Source organism: Erpetoichthys calabaricus, chromosome 1 (assembly GCF_900747795.2).
Source record: "Erpetoichthys calabaricus chromosome 1, fErpCal1.3, whole genome shotgun sequence".
NCBI lineage: Eukaryota > Metazoa > Chordata > Cladistia > Polypteriformes > Polypteridae > Erpetoichthys > Erpetoichthys calabaricus.
Window position 1 is genome coordinate 125,485,988 of NC_041394.2, and position 18,669 is coordinate 125,504,656.

General features: G+C 38.0%; 1 protein-coding gene across 2 annotated transcripts in view; it reads left to right on the forward strand.

Moving 5' to 3' along the window:
* The window catches only part of ido1 (indoleamine 2,3-dioxygenase 1), a 59,360-nt gene that overhangs the window by 25,480 nt on the left and 15,211 nt on the right, over positions 1-18,669 (forward strand). For both annotated transcript variants that reach the window (XM_028806023.2, XM_051933323.1), the window contains 5 exons: positions 4,268-4,387; positions 4,477-4,595; positions 7,173-7,187; positions 12,546-12,645; positions 12,896-13,013. In XM_028806023.2, the coding sequence (XP_028661856.2) occupies positions 4,268-4,387; positions 4,477-4,595; positions 7,173-7,187; positions 12,546-12,645; positions 12,896-13,013 (472 nt within the window). The remainder of the gene's footprint in view (positions 1-4,267; positions 4,388-4,476; positions 4,596-7,172; positions 7,188-12,545; positions 12,646-12,895; positions 13,014-18,669) is intronic.

The window sequence follows — 18,669 nt, forward strand, 5'->3', positions numbered from 1 at the left end:
TGCCATGGTCATAATCATTGAGATTACATTTTTCCCCATTCTGATGTTTGACGTAAGCATTAACTGAAGTTGCTGAGCTGTATCTGAATGATTTTATGCATTGCACTGCTGCCAGATTAGTGGCTGATTAGATAAATGTATGTATGATCAGGTGTTCCTAATAATTTGTTCAATGTGTATTTATGAGCTACAGAGTGACAAAGCCAACATTTGTACTAAGGTTTCAAGACGTAAGGTTCTAACCACTGCACCACTGTGTCCTTCCACTGCCTACAGCAACTTGATTCACTAGTAGTCATTAGATCTAAATACAGGTCTATACCCAAAATAACCCTGAACAGTATGCCTTTTAAACAAAGAAGATATAACAATCATTTATGTGCCTGTTCATTGAGAAACTCAAATGTTCAAGAACTTAAGTGGCAACAATTCAGAATCTACTAAAACCTGAAATCTGATTATTCTCTGACAAATATATCCAACTCCACATCTGGATGGTTCCACTGGCTGCAGGTTTTCATCACAATCTTATCTTTTAATCAGAACCAAGTCAGTGGTTGAATATGATCTCTCTCTTTGGGTTTAACATCCGTTTTTCTTGTATTTGATCTAAATAGCTGTCATACGTATAGTATATTGAAATTTGGAAGTTTAATAGCACTTATTCAGTCAAGCAGTCGAGTTTTAAAAACCATCCATTTTAGCATACTACACCAGAATCTTGTACTCTTGGATTCTTTCTTGTACACAATTTTTTGAGACTTTGTAAATGAAAATGATTACTTCAGAAACATTGTGACTGTGATGAAATATCAGTGTAGAAAAACTGAAGAATTTGTAAACAGTGATTACTTTAATCACTTCACAGTGGTCCTTATCAAATATGCACCATACACTCATGTAATCTATTAGCCTGGAATCAAATCATGTCCAAAGGACAAAAGCAGCCAAACAAACGTAAGGTTTTCTTTTAAAACTCATTGCAGTAACTCAAATATTAATCACAAAAATGGCATGCTGTCATCATCCATAGTGTCATAATAAGTAGAGACAGCCTCACCAAGCACAGCCACACTCTTTAGTATTCATAGCAAACATAGTAGTGAATGGTCCTTGAAGGCAATAATGTTTTAAAGACCTTTTTCCCAGTCCTTCATCATGATCTCTGTTATAATTGTACTAATGTAACTTGAATTGCTACCAACAAGGTACCCCTTATGCACATCTAATGGGAGTTGGTGAACTGCAGCCGAGTGGCATGGCAAAAGCTTTACATATCATCAGTGACATGTACTGCAAACAAGAAGGAACACTAACATTTTTCTGTCTAGCATGGTAGCTGTGGCCAATGCATTTTACAATCACTCTTGGAATCTTCCTCAGTGTTTAAGGTAAGAGAAGAATTGGGTGTTCAGACTGGAAAAAATATACTGTTACATTTATGGCAGTAAAATAACTTATACAAAGTATTACTTTCATTTCGGAATTGACAGAATAAATGTGTAGCAGAGCTACTGGTTAATGGTGTAACTTAGTATTCTGCCTTCGTTTTCATGTTGCCTGCATAGTGTTGTACTGTTATTTTATTTTACCCAAGGAATTTTACATTGAAAAAGTTCAGTTGTCAACGATAATGAATGATGCATTGATGTATGTTTAGTAAACTTTACAATTTCTTTTTTATGAATGATTTTGAGTTCATAGAAAATAGAACAGTACATCAAATACACCTCTAGGATCAAAACAGAGGTCACATTTACTAAATATTCTAGAAAATCAGAAGACAAAATGTGGAAATCAGTCATCTAACTAAATAAAAAGTGTAATAGGAGATTATTTGATTATCATTCCAATTACAATTAAATTCTCATCCAGTGTAGTTCTCTATGGACTGAACTGAAAATTCCGCTTTAGAATTTTTTAGCTCAGAATAGTGAGAAGTTAAGCTTTTTACACCTTTTATTGGCTAACTACAGTAGAAAGATTATACAATATGTAAGCTTTCGAGGCAACTCAAGCCTCTTCTTCAGGCAAGGGGCCTGAGTTGCCTCGAAAGCTTGCATATTGTAATCTTTTTAGTTAGCCAATAAAAGGTGTCATTTTGCTTAACTTCTCACTACATCCATAATGGCTAATACAATGCAACACCCTAGTACTACTTAGTTCAGAATATTAAAACATTTTTGTTTTTTTTGGATCTTCAGAACCTATAGTTACCCTGATTAGAATCTCGTAGAGATGTATTATTTTGCAAACCAGTAACTTGACTTTAGCATTCATAGTTTTCATCCTCTTCCTCTGTACATTTAGCATTTGTTTGCTCAGAGGTTGATGCGCTTGCTGCTTCCTGAGCACCTTTTCTTTTCTCCACCCTAGTGGCCCGCTTCTTCTCTTCTTCTGTCGGCATCTTTTCGCATTAAAATTGTTTAAGTCAGTTTTTGTGTTGTAATTACTTAGTACATTTTTCTTAATTTTTCACTTAAGCTGGCACTTAAGAATGATTTAAGATATGAAGAGGTAGAGGAAGTGACGGCGAAGGTGGTAGGGATGAGAATGGTGCTTGTACACATGTGCCGCACAGCTGTCCTTCTGGCTGCTGCTGAGAGTTGATTCTACAATAAAATAAAATAAAAATAAAAGCAGGAATAAAAATCATCACCCAGAAAGCGGACAGTAGAGATCACTTAGTATATGTTTACCAAATTTCAGGTCAATAGGTCAAACGGTTTACGAGCTACAGGTGATTTAAAATCCTGGACAGGTAAATGGACAGTAGCGTATTATATAAGAAGATTTTCATTTCGAAGTATTGTTAATTTAATGTTTCTTTTTGCCTGTAAACTCACAGGTTTAGAGAGATGTCAGTACAGTAAATGTGACACAACCCTGCAGTGTCCAGTATTCTCAGCAAGCGTGTTACTAAATAAATGCAAAGTGGAGTATAATAGTATTAAAATAAATACAAAAAAATTACGTAAAATGCAGCTTTCACAGCAGTTGCTTTCCCACCACAATCGTTATCAACATTTGCTCCATTCCATCGCCATTCTCCTTGCTGTTTCCCTTTTCTCAATACACACACATGCTCGTGTTTTTATAGTTAGATTGTTCAAGCACAAATTTCCTACTGATTAACATTTCGATTTTATAAATAATTTCTTGTTCACACTTGCTCACAAAAAATAATAATAAACAACAGATGCCAACAGTAATCAAAGTGTTTTTGAAATCCTGTCTAACTCTGCCCCCATGTGAGCACACTCTCCCACTGTGAGTATTGTTGTACTTCTGATTAAATCATAATTTTCACCCACATAATGCTTTCCAAAACCCTCAACAATTATTCTCCACATCTTTTCCTCTTCTGCACCTCAAATGTTAACCAGTATCCTCCCTATAGATAATAACACTGTTATTTCTGTATGTTTTTTTTATTTCTGCATGTTTAATCAGATTGGATTTGACTTGTCCGAAACCTGACACAAAATTTTGGGTCATCAGAAGTTCAGATTTTAGAACATTGGAAGTTTTCCACTGGTAGTTTGGGTGGTTACGCTGTATGCTTTGTAGAAGGACTTATTTTTCTTTAGCAAATCACCCAATGTCATCACTTTGAAGAAGACTTTTTAGCCTTACTACATGCTATCTAATACTGATCAGATGCTTCTATACCTTTTGTTCCTGTTTACGTCAAAAGTACAACTATGTAGCCAAAAAGTGGACTGGGATTACTTAAAGATAATGTCAATGATAAAACTGTGGTCATTCTCTTTGTGGCTGCCTTCTGCATATGTTAGTGCCAGGTTCAGCCATGAATGATGCACACCTTCAAAGCCCTTCTTGCCATACCTGATGAACAGCTATATGTGAGTCTTTTCCACATATGAGTTCTTAAAAGATATCTCTTGATGTCTAATGTGCTGTCACTCCCTCGTTGAAAACATTGCTCTGAGTTATTGACACATTAGGAAAAGAATGCGTTCACTTCTAATGACAGATATACAAATGAGGAAAGGGCTTCCTTTTCTCAAAGTCTGTTTCGCTTTGACACACACACCTCTTGCTCTTTAATCACTTTGAGATATATTACAGTAATGCCAGGCTAGCTTTAGATATCTCATGTGTTTTACAATTTAGTGCTATACTTGGCATCTGGAAATCCGTATTGTTAATTTGTCTGTTATAATGCATTTGGTCCTAACCAAAGTCTTTCTCTATTTTGTTATCTTTGTCTAAATTTGGATTTTTTTTTTGTTTTCTTTTAAAGATGCCACTCTTAGACACAAAGTACCTGAATGGGTATAAAGAGCAGAGGCTGGCACATTTGTCTTTAAGCTTTATTACAATGGGCTATGTATGGCAGGAAGGGGAGCAGGGATCCATCAAGGTAAGGTGCTTCAGTAACTCCTGATTCGAGGTATCAGATTAGTTCAAAATTAATTTATAAGCTTCAATAAAGCCAACATGTTTCTACAGGCTTTGCCTCAAAATCTTGCCATCCCTTTCTGGAATGTGTCTCAGTGTCTTGGACTTCCAGCCATCTTGGTACACGGAGACAGTGCTTTGGCAAACTGGAAAAAGAAGGACCCTAATGGGTATGTCTGCAAGGTTAAACTAAATAAAGTTGAAACGGATATCAAAAACATTTTTTTTTACCAGACTAAAATTCAAGAAAAATATCAACCAGTTAATGTTAACTCTAACCTATTAATCTCTGAACAGCTTTCCCATGTTGAAAATTACGTTCAGCACTTGCTAAATTTAATGTGTGATTTAAGAAGTACGATTATAATCTTCCAAGCATGGGTCATCGTAGTTGGTGGAAAGGGTAATGATTACCCAGGGCCCACGGTTTTTTAGGGGCTTGAAGCCTGGAATGAAAAGAGACTGTTTATGTTTCAGGCCCACAGTTCTGTGCTACACCCCTGCTTCCAAGCTAAATGTGAGCATTTTTTAAGTACTTACTCCTCTAGAAAGTTATAAAGACTGATATCTTTTTATGTACGTAGTTCTGACACTTAAAGAGGTTGGTGGAACTATATTTTGTCTGGTCAAGCACAACATATCTTGGAGGATTAAGAAGATTATTAGAACACCATTTTGCCTTTTTTTAATGACGGCAACAAGGTACTCCATTTTTTAGGTTAACTGGAGACTGTATACTGGACCGTTGAAAGTTGTGAATTGTGTTGTCTGAATATGATTTGCCAAGGACTGGCATCCTATCCATGGTTGATTCCTGCCTTATGCTTGATTATTCCAGGGCATTCTTCATTCCACCAGAACTCTGAATTAGATTAGGCAGGATTGATAATGTAACGTTAAGTCTGTTAAATGCATCCCACAATGAACCGGTGCTCTGTTGAGGGCTAGTTCTTGTCTTGCCGCCAGTGATACTGATATAAGCTCTAGCCTCCATGAGTGCTAAATGTGGCACTTGGTGCCACGGCCCACCTGCCAAGTTGTTTTGCCTGCCTAAGGTAAAATCATCCCTGATGGAGGATCGCAGGAATCGTGGGAAAGAGGGGTCCTTTCATCAGATTAGTGTTATTTCAGCTGTGGAATGGCCAAATGGGGGAGGCAGCTTGATGAATGAGGTCTCCAGGACACTAAACAAATCCAAATCATATTATGTGATATCATCTACTGTTAAATTCTACTCCGTACTTCTAAAATCTTTATTTTTATACTGTATTGAGGATTTGTTCTATTCTGTGTATTGTACTGTATTGTATTGTCCCCCTTCTTTTTGACACCCACTGCACGCCCAACCTACCTGGAAAGGGGTCTCTCTTTGAACTGCTTTTCCCAAGGGTTCTTCCATTTTTTCCCTACAAGGGTTTTTTTGGGAGTTTTTCCTTGTCTTCTTAGAGAGTCAAGGCTGGGGGGCTGTCAAGAGGCAGGGCCTGTTAAAGCCCATTGCGGCACTTCTTGTGTGATTTTGGGCTATACAAAAATAAATTGTATTGTATTGTATTGTACAGTGTTCTCAAACTCTGATCCTGGAGGGCCACAGTGGCTGCAAGTTTTCATTCTAACCCTTTTCTTAATTTGTGACCTGTTTTTTTGCTGCTAATTAATTCCTTTTCCTTTCATTTTAATTAACTTGTTTTTTTTTTAAGATTTGTTCCCCTGAATGTCTTCATCGTTCCTCTGAATTGGTTCATTTCTTTCCTTAAATGGCACCCAAACAGAAATAAAATGTGATATTAGTGAGCCAACAGAAGACCAACTAAGTCAGGGCCTCAAACTCCAACCAATTTCACTCCAACCAATTGCTTAAACAGACGCAGAGTCTCATCGTTAATTAAAACTGTTCTTTAATTCCATGGCTTGTTGCTACTATCATTGTGTAATGGCATACATTTCCAAAATTATCGATTTTGTCTTTTCTATGAGCACTGATAAAATGTTTTGTGGACAGAGCAGATCAACATTCCTGATACCTTCATCTTTCTTTATTTTCAGATATTGTGTGATGGACACATTTTGCTGGTCATGTTTTGGCTCATTTTGTATCTCATTGGTTGACTGCTAATTAAGGAAAAAGAAACAATTGAGGGGTCTGAGTCTTCAAGAGAAAGTCAAATAAAATTAATTCAAAAGAAGTTAATTAGCAGCACAAACAGGTCACTAATTAAGAAAAGGTTAGAATGAAAACCTGCAGCCACTTCGGCCCTCCAGGACTGGAGTTTGAGACCACTGATTTAGTGGGACTGAGAATGTTGCATTGTAATTAATCTATAAATGCCAACTGGGCAGAGCAGTGGCACAAGTTATCAATGCTGCCTCACCTAAATTTTAATGCATGTCTGGTTTCTTTGCATGTTCCAAAGGCATACAGGATAAGCTGAATTAATAGACTAAACTGTGTGTGTGTGTTTGTGTGTGACTGAAGATGGACTGACGTTCCATCCAGAAGTGGTTTCTGCCTTGTATTTTTGTTGCCTGGATGGGCTCAGGCTCTCCTTGGCCCTTTAGTGGATTAATTAGGTTCAGAAAGTAGGTGGATGTACAAACAACTGTTGATGCTCTTACATTTAGAAAATTACAAAAAGTTATTTACTTTACAACTTCAAAACTGAAAGCTTTAGGGGCACCAATTCTACAATGCTAACATCTTCTTTTTCTATTCATTTACATGTTTTTTTTGTGGAAAATTCCTAAACAAGTCCGTTTGAACTTGAGTGAGTATATATTTTAATAAATTAACATGTTTCACTACAATCATGTACAAAATGTATAAATTAAATAACAAACCTAAAAATAAAAGAATATTCACTTGATTTTTTTTAAAAGATAATGAAAAGAGATTTGATTGGTGGCCACGGTATTACTTTCAGTTACATTTGTCTACCACTTATTCTTTATACTGTTTGGTTTCCTATGAGAAAAGATGTTTTAGCAGTTCCAGGATGTGAAGCTTATCATCTGTGCCCCATGTACATATTTTAAAGCAACAAGTGCCACTGAACTTATTCCTTTCAAGATTCTGATTATGTCTATTATGTCTCCTCTCAGTTCCTGTTGCCTTAGGCTGAAGACTATTAGATCCATCATTTTTTCATTATATCTTATGTTCAGTCCAGGAATAATTCATCAATAGTTCATTTTTGACTTTTCGCTAACCTGATTATGCCCTAAAGCAATGAGTCAGAATTACTCTGTAGAAGATGGTTTTTATTGCTGCCTTTTCTTTCTGTTAAGATGACAAGACTTTTTACTGCAATTTTGAAAATGACAAATTTAGTCTTTACCTCCCTACAAACTTCATTATGCTTGTTCTTAAAGTCACTGATTTAGTCCACAAAATTTTCTTGAGGCTCTGTGGCTGAGGCTAGGGATCTGCGCCAGCAATCGGAATGTTGTTGGTTCGAGTCCTGTAAATGCCAGAAGTGACTCAACTCCGTCGAGCCGTAGAGCAAGGCCCTTAACCTGCAATTGCTCCATCCTGGGTATGACGTTAATCTGAATTCAGCCATGCAAGCAGGGTCTTCAACTTCCTGGGAAAACTTGGGGATTGGTGCAGGATTGTTGGCACTTCAGTCACCATAAAAAAACTTAAAGGCTGTTCCAGTGTGGTGCTGAGGTGTCACCCACTGCACTCGGGTCCCAAACCAAGTTGTTCGCCATGTGGTAGGTGTGGCAAAGCGCTACCAGCGCATGCTCCCAACCTCCTCCTCTACATTTTTTATGACGATTTTTATTAAAATTTTAGTTCTTTATTTGTTTTCGTCCCTTGGCTGCTTTCAGTTTGAATCAAGTAAAACACGTAAATAAAAAGGGAACTGACTTGATACAATTTGGACCTATGTGTTCAGAATAAAGTATGGTAAATGTTTGAATTCAATACTCATAAAGGAGCAGCAGCTGAAGAAGTAAGTTGTGCTACTCCTGCCTTATGACACACTGGCTAGGCCTCGAAGAAATTGACTATAATCTCAGCCTGGGTACTGTGCAGGTTGAGTTTACTCAGAAGTAATTTCAGGACTTTGTACAGGACAGTGTTTTAAATGTTTTTCAGGTAAGGAAGACAGCATTTAGAGGTAAGGTTTATATACTTAGCAATCATTGTGCCGGAAACCGGTGACCATCTAAACCTGCAAATTTGTAAGGTTCTCCCCTGCCAAATGCTCATTGAGTGTGCAGTTGGGCAGAAATTTATGATAACCACTCAGTTGGTGGAAGAAAGAGATGGCAGAGTTTGGATTGAGAAAGAGAGAGGAGTGGGAAGAGGAAAAGGAAGTGTCAACTGAGAAAGTGAGTAAGCACCTATATGCACACCTTTTTCTATATTTTGTGCTTCTTTGGCATTATTGTGATTAGGATCACACACCTTATATACAATATATATATATTGTGGCAGACGGCTGGGGATCCTGCTCAGCCGGAATGCCTGGAAGGTCCGGGAGAGGGACAATACTTCCCCTGGGCCACAAGATGGCAGCCGCCCTGGTCTGCATGGGGGCCATGGGATCAGAGCTTGGAAGTTCATCCCCGTTGGGGCCTGTGGCCACCACCAAGGGGCGCCCAGCCGATTATGGAGCCCTGGTCTGCAGCACTTCCGCCACAGCAGGAAGTGCTGCAGGAACAGATTCCAGGCAGACCCGGAGTGCTTCTGGGTGCTCAGGACCAGGAAATGCCATCAGAAGATCATCAGGAAGTACCTGGAGCACATCCGGGGTATTATAAAAAGGGGCGCCTCACTCCATTTGAGGAGCCGGAGTCGGGAGGTAGAAGAAAGAGAAAGAGAGGACTGAATTGACGGTGAATTGTGCACTGCATTGTGTTCTGAAGAATTAAACCATGTGCGTTTTGGGACATTTGGTGTCTGTCTGTTTGTGTCCCGGTTCAAAGTCTACAAAATATATAGCGTCATGCAAGGGTATGTTGAGAATGAGTTTAAATGTTACACTGGGAAAGATATCTGTGCTGGAATGTTGTAAACAGACAAGATCAAGACATAAAGAAAACTGCAGAAACTCAAACTGAAGTGGCACATCAAAAAAATGATATTGTAATTATAGTTTTAGAAATGTAGAACTCATAAAAAACAATTATTTTAAAGAGAATCCATGACATTTTGTAATATTGATAGTTATTGATACAGAGGCTGTTTTGGACTATATTTCTACAGTATGGCTTTTCTTGAAGTAATAGTCAAACTTCTTTTCCGTATTTTAAATTCATGAGCATATTTTTCTAATTCTCTTGACTCTGAAATGAATCATGAGGCTTGATAATGATCAAACAGACACTTTTTCCATTTCAAAAACTACTTTCTTCATTATATTTTTGTAAAAGGATGATAAAACAGTACTTCTGGGTCATTACCACTTTGGGATCAGGTTCTTTTTAACCGTTTTGAACTGTTTTGAAATGGCCATTACTGTGAAGGTTCCATGCTGCCTTTTTGAAATGTATTTTTTGGGTAATCAGATAGGGATTTGTGGAGTAATGACTTTAGGAAAATTTACTCTCTATATAAAACATCCTAAGGCTAAAAGTGCAATGATTTTGTGCAACGATTTTATATGACGTTTTTTATGTCACCTTTTTTGTCACGCTTTAAATCAGGCTTATTTTAAAACCTACATATATATGTTTGGTATCATTCTTTTCAGAATTTATCGAACTTTAATGTGATGTTGTTAGATTTTCAGATTCTTATTCCGTTTTTTAAATTATAAACTAACAAATATCAAGAACTCACAACTCGCAAGACGAGACTTTGTGCCAAGACATTTAACCACGGCCGGAAATAAAAGACAAAGAGTAGGACAACTTTTATGACGGCTTTTAAATATTTAAAGTGCCGCGCAAGTTGCAGATTACGCGGCACGGCAGCAATGGCAAGCCAGCAGCTGATCGAGCAAAAAGGAAGTAAAAACAGAACTGTATTTGTCTTCCACTGTATCACCATGTAAGAGAGGGTTTAGGAAGAGCGACCGCATCTCCTTGGGATGCGTTCAGCTCCCCTCTTCACAATGCGAGCGGCAGAGACACGAAGTGGCTGGCGCGTAGCGCAGGCAGGGGAGGTTGGCGAGTGAAGCGAGCAGGGGGTAAGCCCCCTAGTAAATAAATAAAATAGATTCTTTGTAATATATACATTGCTGATGACCATCACAGTATGTTTTTGATGATGATGTTTTTGATCAGAGTATCTGCAAGGCAATATGCAGTGGCAGGGATGATCAGGGGAGCTTTCATATGTTGTTATGTTTTGTGAAAGAGTGAGTCTAAACCGCATTCTTGTACATGCAATATAAAAGATGAAAGGTTTGTATGCTGTGTTTAAGCAAAGTTATGCTGATGGTCAAGAAATCCTTGGACAAAATGTATGTTTTTGTTTTGGTCGTCATGTTGAACTGGGTCATGTACTGCTGAGATTGCTATATTATAGAGAATCTCTCAATGTTTCAGCATAGAAGCCCAGTGAGATCTCTGAAGCAAAACATCCAATGCTGTATACATATGCTAATAATCTTAAAACAGTCTCTATGGTGCACCTTATAATGTTAACAATAAACTTTCACTAATGTTTGAATACTTTTTACTATTATAAATAAATTTATAATATGAATAACACTATGTAGAGAAGGTCACTTTATCAGTGTGTTAGTTATGTTTGACTTATTTAGACAGCTGTCACCAGTAGGGGGCACCACTGATCCCCCAAACACCAGACACACTGCCCAACACCACTCCGGGTTCAATTAAAGGATTTTTAGTCCACACAGCTCAAATATAACAATTAATATGGCCAATATACAGACTTAAATGCTCGCTGTTTCGCTCTCTTTCTTTTTTCTTTCCTTCTCTCCTCCAGTGAGTGCTGCCGGCCTTCTCCCAACTCTGACTCCATGAAGTATGGCGGCAGGTTCCTTTTAAGCTGAACCAGGGAATACTTCTGGTGCCACGTCGTGGCTTGATGGAAGCACTTCCAGGTCATACAGAAACCAGGGAGGTCCTCACCCGGCAGCACCCTCTACAGTTACCCAAGGATTCTTACAGGGCTGTGCTTCTGGACTCTAATTTCCATGTAGCCCTGCGGGGGTCTAAACTGGGGCAACTTGTGAGGAACACTGCCACTTATTAATTTAGGGGATGAACTGCTCCTGGCTTCCAGCTCTCACCAGTCAATTCCTCCTTCCAGCATCTCAGCCAGGACAGCAATTAAAAGGTGTCCTGGCCAGGTGGTGTCCACAATATCACCATCCTTCCATTATGGTTTACCAGCCGGGCAAGAAATCCTCCTTCATCCTGGCTGGGATGCCAGTCCATCCTCCTGGGAACTTGCACAGCATTAGTTTATCAATAATTTATCACATTTTTGTTACCATTAATCCAACCATTTTTGTAACCCTTCTATACACATAATTTATCTATTTATCCTGCAGGTTTTGGAGCCCACTGTTTCAAATAGAGCTGCAAGTCCAAATCGGATATCTAATTCATAATTCAAAACTGTTTTTTTCAAATGTTTTCATATACTCAATAATAAATGCATAACACTGTGTTACAAGATAAAAAAAACATGTACCATTAAAATGTATTTAAAGTATATTGGGTGCTGGACAAGAGGTGTGTATGTGAACTGCAAACAGGAGGGTAGTAAGAAGGTAAAGCAGAACCCTGGCAATGGATGGCATTTTAAGACCCCTGGTGCATATTATGGAGAGCAGACCACCTGGGCTTACCAGCAATGCGTTGTCCTGACAATGAGAGCTGGAGATCAGGGTGCAGGTATGCCTTACTTTGAGAAGCTACTGTATTAAGCAACAGTGCTAACCACTGGACCCCCTGGCTCCTCTTATTTATTTATGCTTATCATAATTGGTGTACTTAATTTAAATGGATATTAAGGTAGAAGGCTTTGTTATTATGGTATAAGTGTAGTACTTAAAGCTTGATAGATTATGTTTTCATACTTTGCATTTCTAACAATTTCCACTTTTATATGTGAAATGCATTATAGTACACTAAAATGAGAAATCACATAAACAGTAGACATGAACATCCCATTTTTCCCTACTTTTTATTAGGAATCTGGATGTGATTTTCTCTTTTCCGGGAGAAGACAGTGCAAAAGGCTTCTTTCTTGTGACTCTGCTGGTCGAAATGGCCGCAGTCCCGGGGATTAAGGTACAAGGACAAAATTATTTGCTATTTTTTTTTAACATAAAAATATGATATCTGTATTCTGCATATCTTAAAAAATGAGTTTATATGATACACATTGTGGTCAAACTTGTTGGAAAGCTTTTCATTTCTGGAACTAATAATGTGATTACTGATGAACATGAGGGCCACCGATGTTCTGTTATTAATGAAGAATTTGATAAGGCCTGCACAGGAACAAATAAACAATGTTGGCTTTGTGCTTTGATTGTAGGCAGCGGTGACATCCATAAATGCGATGATTCAGAAAGATGACAGGAAGCTGCACCAGGCGCTTCAGGATATTGCAGACTCCATCGAGTGCATGGTCACGGCTCTTAAAATGATGCAAGGTGTCTGATCTCTCTCTTCTCTGGTGATGTAAGGTAGTTTTGCAATATGACCTGTCACAAGTGTGAATGTGTCCAGCAAACAGAAAATTTGAATCAATCAAAAAATAATGCATAATTTTAACATGAATTTCAGTGCACATTCTGGAACTTTCTAATATTTCTAGAACTCAAAATATTAGAGTGAAGATATTTGCAATCAGGTATATAGCACACTATTATGATTGCCATGGATGTTGTTACATAGACCTGAATATTAGCAGCTTCTGTAAATTCCTACGAAAACTGCGTATTGGTTACATTTCTGGTGCACTACGATCCTGCATTGGATTGAACAACTTTGGAGTGGAAGGCATGAATGGATGAATGAACATAATGTGGTACGTCAGTCAAGGCAATTCACTCTTTGATGAATCTTCAGTTGGAGTTCGAAAAACATAAAATGGTGCCCATCTTGTTATCATAGAGAAGTGCTTCAGAAAAGAGCTGTGAGATCCCATAAATCTCATAACTTCCTAGGTGGCAAATGCCTTTTCAAAGGTTATGAGTTTAACAAAAAGAGAAGAAAATCCCAAAAAGACTTATCATGTCGTGCTCATGATTATACCCCTGGGCACACTCTGTTGAACTGGTGTAGCAGGTGACAGTATACAGAATACTAGGAACTCCCAGAATACTAGGAACTAGGTTAGCACATCACTTTCATTTTCTCTGGTGCTTGTCGCTGTTCTCTTGTAAACTTGCGACTTCTTTATCTGGCTCCATGTTTTACCTTGTTGTTTTCATGCTTGAAGTTGACCAAACATTTGCCTAATCTTCTTTACCCTGTTCTTCCTTACTGATTATAGATCCCTGCCTGTTCTGATGACATCTCTTTTAAATTGCCCTGTCTTCTTTTCACAGTCTGATTTGTGATAACAAAAGTTTCCATGTCCTTTACATCCATTGCAAGCCTAAGACTTAATCAATGATTTAAATATGAGTATTACGGCCTGGACAGAAAAGTGCAGGAACTGCTGACTCCATTTGAGATCTTACTGAGGGTTAGGTTGAGTCCAGGAGATGGCCAGTAGTTTTGTGACTATGGTGCTGTCCCTACTCTTCCTTTTAAAGAGATTTCATCTGGATGCATGGTCCCAGAATCTTAGCCTCCATAAATGCATGTAGTCAGTCCAAACACAGTTAAGGACTTTTAGTCCTTGAGCTAGCACTCAGGAAATAGAGGTGCAGATGGCCCAGATAACTGGTAACCTCAATGCTTTATACAGAGGTTCTGGAGCCTTGTAGTTATTCAGAGTTTCCACTGGCTGTTATCCCAAAGATATATTATCAACCCCTATTGGAGCAGGGGTGTCTAGATGTGGAAAAATAGAAATAGTGGCAAGAACCAGAGATTTTATATTGCAAGAAAGAATAACATTGAGTGCACGTTGGTTCCCATGAGTATATGCTGAACTCTTCTCACACTCTTACACCACTAAGAATTTTTGAGTGCTGTAGATTGGTTTTAATTCATTACTGATTATTTATTTTGCTACTTCCAATGGGAATGCTGTTCCTAAATATCAGCCCCATTTAGGCTTGACGCAAGAAACCAACATATCATGCTGTAGCCTTTGTTCTTCCCTTGTTTCACCTATACATTCATATTTGTATTTGGGCCCCAGTGTATCTTCCTTCCTGACAGTAGCAACAAACCACATTGCCATGAAAAGCAAGTCAACTCCACTAAGGCTCACTTTCCCCAGCTCCATGAGGTAAGCTGATCCAAGCCAGGATCTTTCCCAAGATCTGGAACACACTACGAGTAATTTAACTTTTGCTGTTTCTTGCACCCTTATTTCTTTTAGTTGTTATCTTGTTGCAATTTGCAGTTGTTGTTCCATTTGATTTCTGATGGTTGCATGAATAATGCTCAATAATTTAAACCCTCCTCTATATTTACCTTCCATTAATTTATTAATACTATTTTAATATGCATTACACTGTTTTTTGAAAAGTAACATTCAAGAATATGTTGCAAGCCAGTCACCCTGGTTTTCAGCTGCCATGTAGCCTCTGTACTGTTCTGTGATCACTGATTAGTCTGTTTATCACAGACAATTTAATGGAATATGCAAAGGCATTCTTATGAACTTGTTTGAATTTTTCATTTGGATCTGCAGTTGAGTTAATATATTTGCTAAAAGGTGCGCCATCAGAAACCAAACAACAATCGTGTCCATCACAAGTACCAGCATAAGATTACTTTCCACCTGATAGCCAGTCTTTGCTGGTGGCATCGTGCCATACGTTTGGGGGTTATCAGCCTTTTCTTCAACAATAAAACTAATCCAACAATTTATATAGTTAAAAAAGAACAGCCGCAAGTTCTAAGTGGTTTCTTGTCAGGAATTCTGCATAACTGCAAAAGACATGCGATCCATGCTCAGTACACAAACACCCACGCATCACTTAACTTGGAAACTTCAAGCCCATTGGAATGCTGTCCTAAATTTTGTTTTTTTTTTTCTAAGATGTTGGTAGGCGACAGATCTAATTAATGGAAAAGATGTGGAAAGTAAAAGGCTTTTTCTTATTACAATAGTACTGTCATTTCACTTAGAGGGAAGATTTTTAAACAATAGATCTCTTAGAATTTGAATGTTGCGCTGCATATTAAGGAAACACTAATGTCTGCATCAACATGTGAAGATAAGAAGGTGTTACTGAAACGAGGAAGAATCTTCCTTTCATATTTCATTGGCTGAATTTCTTTAGTGCAAGTGAACCACTGCCTCCCATCTCTAAACAGATAGCACTATTAAGCAAAAAATGAAATAAACAGTAAACGCTCCTTAATTAATTAATGTATTGTTAAAATGGTTATAACAAAATAAACTGGGTCATTGTAATCAACTTTCATTCCAATTCCTTTCTAGACAAATATTGTTTTTTGGAGAATGTGACATTTTCTTTGTTCCTTGTGCCACTAGCATGTTTCCGGGTTGGATCAGAGTCAACTCCACTAGGGCTCACTTTCCCCAGCTCCATGAGCTAAGCTGATCCAAGCCAGGATCTTTCCCAAGATCTGCTGGCAACCACAAATCCAGGGCAATGGATTGAGAGGAGTGGGTCTTGAAAATTTTACTCTCTCACTCATTCATGGGAAAGGTTCTGTATAAATAAAATGTATAATTATTATTTTATTATTATTCACTCACACACATACATACCCTCTATATGGCTTCACAAGATAGCTCGGCTCTTCCCTCAGTGTCACTGTCCCAAATGTACATGTATCAAACAGAATTGTTATGATACACATGCAACTTGCTGTAGGCATCACCATCTCAAACTTTAAAAGCTCTTAAATGAAGCAATGCATTCATTTTGTCCATTAATCCACATAGCCATTAAAGGGCTTTAAAAGTTTCATACTAAATTATCATTTAAAAACACATATGTGATGTGAATGAGGGTTTCTGGGTGTGTTTAGTAAACTTTTCAAATTTGCTGATGACACTAAAAATAGGAGACAGCAAAAGAAATACAAAAGTGTGTAGTCTCCACCTGTAAAACTTAGTGTAATGCAAAAAAGTGCAAACTGCTACATGAAGAAAGGAATATTATAAACAGAAAATGCAATTCTACAGGAAGCAACTTCTGAAGCAGGTTAAGGATTTTAAGGCTACACAACATTTTCACTATGTTCAGAAAGAATTGGAACATCTAACAAAATTGTTATATTGTTAAATGTGTTGCATATAAATCAAAAAATATTTCTTGACTCTGACTTTGTTATGTGATAATAAGTCATCATTCTGGATACTGTGTGCAGTTCTTGAATCTGTCCAGACAGAAGCATCCCTGGATGACAGAGAGATAAACGAGTAAAACGTCTTGAATTGTGCATTCAAACAATAAATAATCCAGGTCTTAAACATCCTCAAATACGCTGATAAAGCTGATCCAGCAGAACTCTTTTTATTAAATTAATCATGTACATGAGTACACTCTTAGATATTAAGAATGAAGCACTGCTTCCTTCACACTAATGGTCGAAGGGTATTTGCTGCTACCTAATGACTCATTTAGTTGAAGTGGGAACCATTACAACTTTTACAAAGTATCTGAATGAGACACTTGGAGAGATTACGTTTTAGCTGACCAAACTGGCTCGATGACTGAAGTGTCTCCTCACCTTTCCCAGACTTGTTATATTTTAATGTTACTCCTACTACAGCATGTAATTTGGAGGTGTGTGATATAAAATATATCATCTCAGTGAACTGAACTGAGGCAGCACGTTGGAACAATGATTAGAACTGCTGCCTTTGAGCTTCAGGAGACAGGGTTTGAAACCAGGTCTTCTCAGATTCTGTAGAGAACTGGAACATTCTCTACCCATGTCGGTTTTTGTTTTTCTTTGTGTACTCCATTTCATTTGCTGTAGAGTTCCTGTATGAGAGGGACAAATGATCCAATGATTTCCTCAGCTGCTTTTACCACTTTCTGTAGGCAATGCAGTCCTGATACCAGATGGAGATGCAGGTGCTGCCTCTGTACAAAGAAGTGAGGGTGGGGGGGGGGGGGGGGGGGGGGCGGCAAGTTCTTCTCATGTGCTAAAGGGAGTGCAGTCGCTTCTGTGCTCGCTTAATTAGGGAGGGGATGTGTTGGGTCCAGTAAAGCTCATTTGTTATATCCACTCCCTGGAAATTTGTGCTCCTTGCTGACTCCACAGTGGAGCCATTGATAGAAGGGGGAGATGGGTGGCAAGGCTCTTCCTGAATTCAACAGTTGTCTCCTTGTTTCATTGATATGTTCTTTCATCAGTCAACAAGTTATTTGACCAACTCTCTGCAAGCTATCTCTTCATAGATAAGGGAGTCCAATATTTGTGAAGGAAGTGTGTTTTTGAGTTATTTGATTAGGCTTCTTGGAAATTACCAACACAGAGTTTGTGTTTCTCCTTCTAAATTTAATATTATTGATAAATTTCTTATTCTTACCAGGTTTGTTGTTCATTACAACGTTGTTCTGTATCAAGGCTCACTATTCTTGACCACTTAGATTAAAACTGAAGTAGCATTGGAATGATAATTTTTGAACAAATCTATACAGTCATGACATAGGAGAAATAGAAGGGAAAAATGAGACAGAGATTTAAGCAAGGAGAAACAAACAGAGTACATAAGTGAGCTACACCAAATTATTATACATTAGCCAGAGTCTAGGGTTTGTAAGTATTTTGGTGATTCTTCTGCGACTAATATTAATTATCTTCAGCATCACCCCTTTACTATGTGAGTCTTGTTCATGCCAAATATGTAAGAACAGAAATATAATATTTTACTTTTGTCATCTAAACCAAAGAGAACAAACTGTGTCAGCTGGCCTAAAGTGGACAATTTCTTGAGAGGGGAAATGGAATATCAAAGGATAGGTAAGCGTTCTTAATGGTTGTCAGACATTTATTTTTGTTAAACAGTTGGCAGTAAGAACAGCTAATCAGTAATCATGATATGTTAGACTAAAGCAGTGAGTCTTTAGTGTAGATTTAAATACTCAGACTGATGGGGAATCTTTGACATATTAGGGCAGATCATTGCACAGCTTTGGGGCCCTGTAGGTAAAAGCTTGCCTAGTCCCCCCCCCCCCCCCAATTTTATATATATAT